The sequence below is a fragment of the Mandrillus leucophaeus genome, unplaced genomic scaffold, assembly GCF_000951045.1.
Source record: "Mandrillus leucophaeus isolate KB7577 unplaced genomic scaffold, Mleu.le_1.0 Scaffold110, whole genome shotgun sequence".
NCBI classification, from domain to species: Eukaryota; Metazoa; Chordata; class Mammalia; order Primates; family Cercopithecidae; genus Mandrillus; species Mandrillus leucophaeus.
This window is the reverse complement of record NW_012099210.1, coordinates 4383268-4389250: the sequence shown is the minus strand read 5'-3', so window position 1 is coordinate 4389250 and position 5983 is coordinate 4383268. Positions and strand designations below refer to the sequence as shown.

Below are 5983 nucleotides of genomic sequence, written 5' to 3'. Positions count from 1 at the left end.
TAAATAAATAAATAAATAAATAAATAAACCTGTGTGTTAATTGTAGACTTTTAGGAAAGACCCGTTTTTGAAACATTTACATCTCACAAGGTGCACACACAGATTTGGACACACCAAATCAAAAAGTAGGGTTGACTCAGTGGACTAGCTTAAGAGATAGACATCACGTTGGCATGCCAATCATCTATGCCAATCCATGCAGCCTCAGCCTTGAACAGTCTGGAATGCTTTATAAGGTGGAACCCACAGATAAGTTTATACTCTCTTATCTGCCTACAGCAGCTTTGAAAATTTGAAGTCATTGCCTGGATTGCTTTGTCAATGCCACGTTCATGCAACATTTCATGGAAAAACTGTCATCCATATTCAGTCAAACAATTTCTGTGTACAAAACTGTAGTTCTTGTTACCTTCTCTGAATGTCATTTCATCAGCACTTGTTTCTTGGAGAGAAAGATCTGTGATAGCCTTATGAACAATAAAGAATTTCTGTTCTGAGTTTTCTAGAAAAAAAATAAAATTAGTATTTTAACATTTAAAATATTTACTGTTCAACGGTTAATAAGTTACCAATTTAAACTCTAGGTAGATGTCTTTAATTTTAAATCTGATCACTAAAAATTACTATTTGACTCTTCAGATTCATTCTTTATCAATTCAATTTATTTACTTAATGATCACTTCATTGATTGGTAATCTCTCCTTTAATATTTATGTAAGATATATATATCTATAAGATATAGAACCATAAATTCAGACTTCAGGTATATTTAGGAGGAAATTTAAAAATTTTGAATTCTCTTTGTTCAAATAATAGTGGGGCTGCCCATTATCATAATAAATATCAGTAGTGAACATTTAGCAAATACTTACCCTACACTTGTAGGTATTATTATTAGTATTCTGTCTTCTTCTAGTGAAAAAACTCAGGCTTCGGGAGACAGAAAGTTGTCTGGGGTCACAGAGCTATCAAATAGACAAGCCTGGATTTCACCAGAGGAAGAGGTTTAGTCCCTATGCTATGCATAGTAGAATAAAGGGCTACATTTTTGGGGTGTCCAGCTCATTCTTATAATAGTTTATAAAAAAAAAATCCAGGGCTAATTTATAAGTCAAAACAAGAAAATTAAGGAGAAGGGAAACACTTTACCTTTTAGAATTTTCTCCTCCATGGATGAGTTGAGCAACATGTTCCCTTGTAATTTTCTTCTTTCCTCCCGATTTCCTTTGCTGGGTGCACCTTCGAGACTGGGTTCTACCCTGTAGTGTGGCAGGGGGCTGTCCACATCAGTCAATTCCTCACTAGTTTTAGTGATTGTTTGTTGACCGTTTTCAGGTGGTTTATCCCCATTACATTCAGCCTGGGTAAATGTAGCTGGAACATCTGTCATGATGTGCAGATGAATCTGATTTGGAGAGAGAGTTTTAGGGAAACTGAGTGAGTAGATCCTTGATAAGATACCTGCTCTTGCCTTCAAGTCCTATAGTTCCAACCCCTACTCTAAGAGCACAAATTATTCACTTTTGTACATAATAACACGGTTCTTTTCCTAAAAGTATCCAGACAGAGCTTAGAGCAAAAGCAAGAGGATTTGTGAGATCTGTCAGGAGCCATGAGCAAGAATCCAGCCAATCACCACCTTCTTTGTTGCTTGCCAGTCCCCTGGCAGAGTTAAAGGCACCCTTTTGATTTACATAAACAAACAATCTGAAGCAATCAGGCTTTTGTGTTGGCATGTAGAGAGGGACGTTCAGCTTGTCAGTCCCCCTCTGGGAACAGAGATTTTTGTCCCTTTTCATAATGGCCCATTGTAATTTTCCCTGTAACAGGAGCCACAATTGTCCCACAGCTTTAATCCAGAGAGAATGACCACCTTGAGGCATATTAGTTCTGTGTAACCAGCTTAACATTTCCAAACAGATTTTGTTCAAGTAAAACCTCAGCTATTTTGTAAAGGACAATGGCATCGTTTTTTATTTAATAAAAAATAAAAACAGCTTATCAAAAAAGCTATAAACAGGACAACTTTACTGTAAATGGTTCTGGCTGCAGATTTCATGGTGTGCTTTCAGCGGGCTGCAGAGGGGACCTAAGAAAAAAACAAATTCTACCAACTTGCTAATACCAAAAGTTTTATAATTTCAGAGTCATTTACTTAGTCTACAGCTTTTTGTCCTCTAGTTTATGTCCACTGAAGCCCAACCGATCCTTTAAAACCCTAATAAAATTATCGCCACGAAGTTTTCTCCTCCCCCAATCAGAATTAGAATCCTCTCTATTCCATATTGATATTGCATGATGCTAGTAAAATGTAGAGGCCCAATGCAATCTGCCCTTGGGAGAAAAAGGCGATTATGTTAAATGACTGCTACTGACCACTCCTTCCTTTTTAAGTCTTTTTCTTTTTTGGATTTCTCATAGTACAAAATGGTTCCAGAGCCTTTGCCCACACAGCTCCTTCTGTGTGAAATGCCCTTCTCTTCCTCAAGCCCAAGCCCCTGGGCTAACTAGCTCCCCTAAGTTCTGTTTTTAAGCTTAAATGTCATCTCTACACTATCTCTAACCCACAGGATTAGGACAAGACTCTGTTACACATTGTCTTTGCCCTTCAGAGTATTCTTCATGGTTGTAACTAAATAAGCAACTGCACAATTATCTCTGTAATGTCTGTTTCACCAACTACAATCTAAGCTTCATCTGGCCAGCGGCCATTTTAACTTGCTTACATGTGTCCCCAACTCTAGGCATCTGACTTGAAATAATAGCACGCAATAAAAATAATTATATATATATACACACACACACACACAAATAATTATATATATACACATATATAACAAGAATTATATATTATATATAAAATAAATTTTATCCCCAAGAGAATAAATTTCAGATCATTTTTAAAGAGAAGAAGAATAGGTGTTGGAGAGTTGTAATAAGTGTATCACCTTTAAAATTGTGTCTAGGGCTGAGTCCATTGGGGTCTATGTCAGGGACAACCCCTCACTCTTGGATAATCCCCTCTCCCTTGTCCTTGGAAGACATCTCTAGTAGATCCTAGATCTCCCTCCCTCGTCATCACCAGCCCTTCTCTAGTCAGCACACTAATTCTATGTTTGTTTGATTGTTTAACTGTTTTAACAAACACTCATATCACACTTACTATGTGCAAGTTACTGTCCTAATTGACTCATAAACAGTAATACATTTAATCTTCATAACAGTCTTCCGAGGTAGGTGCTGTTGTTATCTCCATTGTATAGACTAGAAAAATGAAGTGCAGAGAGATTAAGGAGCTCAGCTAGTAAGGTCACAGAGCCAGCAAGCCTTCCGATGAGAGCTTGCAGCACAGATGAAGCTAAGCACCATCCCTGGCCTGTGTGCAGATGTTTCCTTGGACTAGAGATCCCACAAGAGTTCAGCATTAACACCTTGGCAGTAGAGACAGTTGTGGCCAGAAGAGAGCAGCAGAGAGCCTAAGGCAGTCTCAAGACCTGCCCCAGAGACACACTGCAGCTGCTGAGGACCCTGTTGTGGGAGTGTCCTCCCAAGAAATGCAACTAGCAAGCTTATTGCTGAGAAAATCTTGAGTAGAATCATATGGGAGAATGCAGAAACTAAGACCAAGCCTAGGAACAAACAGGGACATACTAGATTGTGAGATCCTTAGAGCAGGAAGTGGCACTAATTCAACCAAATGCCCTGAAATACACACAAAAGTATAGAAATACATTAGCTCCAAAGGACATGCCTCCAACCACTCCCAACTCCCTTGGGGCTGCCAAGTACCTCAATCCAGGGACATAGCAAAGTTGAGAGAGTTCAGATTCATTCACAGGAGAGAGTCTCTCCTACTCCTAGATTTCTGTTACCCCATGGCAACACGTACCTCATACCTATAGCCTAGCTTTTATGGAAATCCGTGTCTTTATTTTTGGATTGCCTTCTTTCTAAAACCATGCTCTGACATTTTTTATGGCCTTAAAATTATTTCAGATTTGGAAAGATAGAGAAATGATCCAGAGTTCTGTCAGCCTTGGCTAACCATGTGTTTACCTTTATTTAAAAACACGCTTTTATGCTGCCCTAGGGAATAATGGAGTTCAGGTAAATGGTTTGTAATGTGTATTATTTTTTCCTGCAAGTAGACGGCAACATGAGACACATTTAGCAACAAGATGAGTCTATCTATTAGATAAAACATAGGCTATTTTGTTCATAACGAGGTAAGTTGTCCCCCATTACTTGTAACAACCTATGACTTAGAAAGAACGTGAGAATTTGCCCTATGATCCTTACTTCAAATACAATTGCAGAATATTCACTGTATGAAACATGACTGTTTTATGTAGTTTCCTGGATCATGTGGCTTTTTCCTTAGTTATTATCCTTTTTTTATTTTTTTGAGATGGAGTTTTGCTTTTGTCACGCAGGCTGGAGTATAGTGGCATGATTTCGGCTCACTGCAACCTCCACCTCCTGGGTTCAAGAGATTCTCCTGCCTCAGTCTCCTGAGTAGCTGGAATTACAGGCATGCACCCCGGCACCTATCTAATTTTTGTATTTTTAGTAGAGACGAGGTTTCTCCATGTTGGTCAGGCTGGTCTCGAACTCCTGGCCTCAGGTGTACCGCCTGCCTTGGCCTCCCAAAATGCTGGGATTACAGGTGTGAGCCACCACATCTGGCCCCTAGTTATTATTCTTAATGCTAAAGGACATTGTACAAATGTAGCCATTATTAAATCTAAAGTCAAAAAAAGATAACGAAAAGATCTTCATATAAGAATGTAAAAAATCAAAATAAAATTATGTAAATATTCACATTCCATTTGTCCAATGCCAAATGCTTAATGTTAAGGCTATCTTAGGTCCAGAATCAGGATTTGGGGAAAAGTCATAAAATCTTGATCTTTAATCTTAATCATATGTGAAAAGTCACAAGCTAATGTTATGGCTAAGATATGGTCACAGAGTACTGAATAAAAACAAGAAATACATTTAAAAGGAAAACATTGATCCTGGCAGCTTGAAGTCAATCTTATACAAACATTGACTTACACAGTTGGGACAGGGGTATCGTTTCAATTAGGATTGAAACAGAAAGGTAGAACCACTAAGAGATGGAGCAATCCATCTATCAATCGATCAATTGATTGATCAGTCAGAAGGGATTTGACTTTACACAATAGTGGGTGTCAGTGAAGCTGCCTCTATATGTCTGCTGTTGCATCTGATGCTGAGGCCTGAAGTCTGCAGGGCAGGAAGTTGGGAAGGGAAGATGGATAGAAACATTCTTGCGGGGAGCAAGAATAAACTGCATTCCCAGGTGTAAGCTGGACACACAGGGGCAAACTGAAACCTGTGTCAGCTCTCAGTGCCTCTGACCTTAGGAAATGGAATGCCCTCCCAAAGAAGCTGGGCCCAGGAATCATAGAAGCTGGAGGAAGATCCAGGGAGGTGGAACAGTTGCAGGCCCAGCTGCTGCCCATGCACCAAGTGAGACAGCAGACGGGCAGCAGTGTGTGCCAGCTACAAAATAGCTGCTTCACTTCTGCCCCACCAAGTTCACAGAACAATGTTTACTTTGGCTCACGTGTCTTTTTCAGGAAACATTCAGGGAAGAAAATTCAAGGAAATGTAGTTTAGCCTAGTCAGACTGATATGCAACAGTCACAATCCTACCAAAAACCCACAGAATCTTCTATAAGGAATAGAGCAAAGTCCCAGGGAATGTGCAACCATAAACAAGCCTGAGGAGACAGGATCATCCCAACTGGTTCACTTCATGGATTAAAATTCCAAATTGAAGGGACATCCCAGCTAAAGTGAACTGCTACGGAAATACAGACTATCATAACACAATAAAATCAATCAACAGCCATATATTTTATTTCACAAAACAATAATTGCCTGCCACCTGGTATAAATCAGATTAAATTGATTATCCTGTGCCATGTTCATGCTTTGCTTTTACTTTTTTTTT

The 5983-nt window shown here is 39.1% G+C and overlaps 1 protein-coding gene across 3 annotated transcripts in view; it reads right to left on the bottom strand.

The window, feature by feature from the left end:
- ERMN (ermin, ERM-like protein) overlaps positions 1–1754 on the bottom strand; it is a 6007-nt gene extending 4253 nt beyond the window's left edge. Inside the window, exons 1-2 of one of the 3 annotated variants that reach the window (XM_011991877.1) lie at positions 1150–1754; positions 410–502 (exon numbers count right to left, since the gene is read on the bottom strand). In XM_011991877.1, the coding sequence (XP_011847267.1) occupies positions 410–502; positions 1150–1390 (334 nt within the window). In that variant the 5' untranslated portion in view covers positions 1391–1754. The remainder of the gene's footprint in view (positions 1–409; positions 503–1149) is intronic. The other 2 variants (XM_011991884.1, XM_011991893.1) reach the window with 2 other exon arrangements.
- Positions 1755–5983: the final 4229 nt, after the last annotated feature.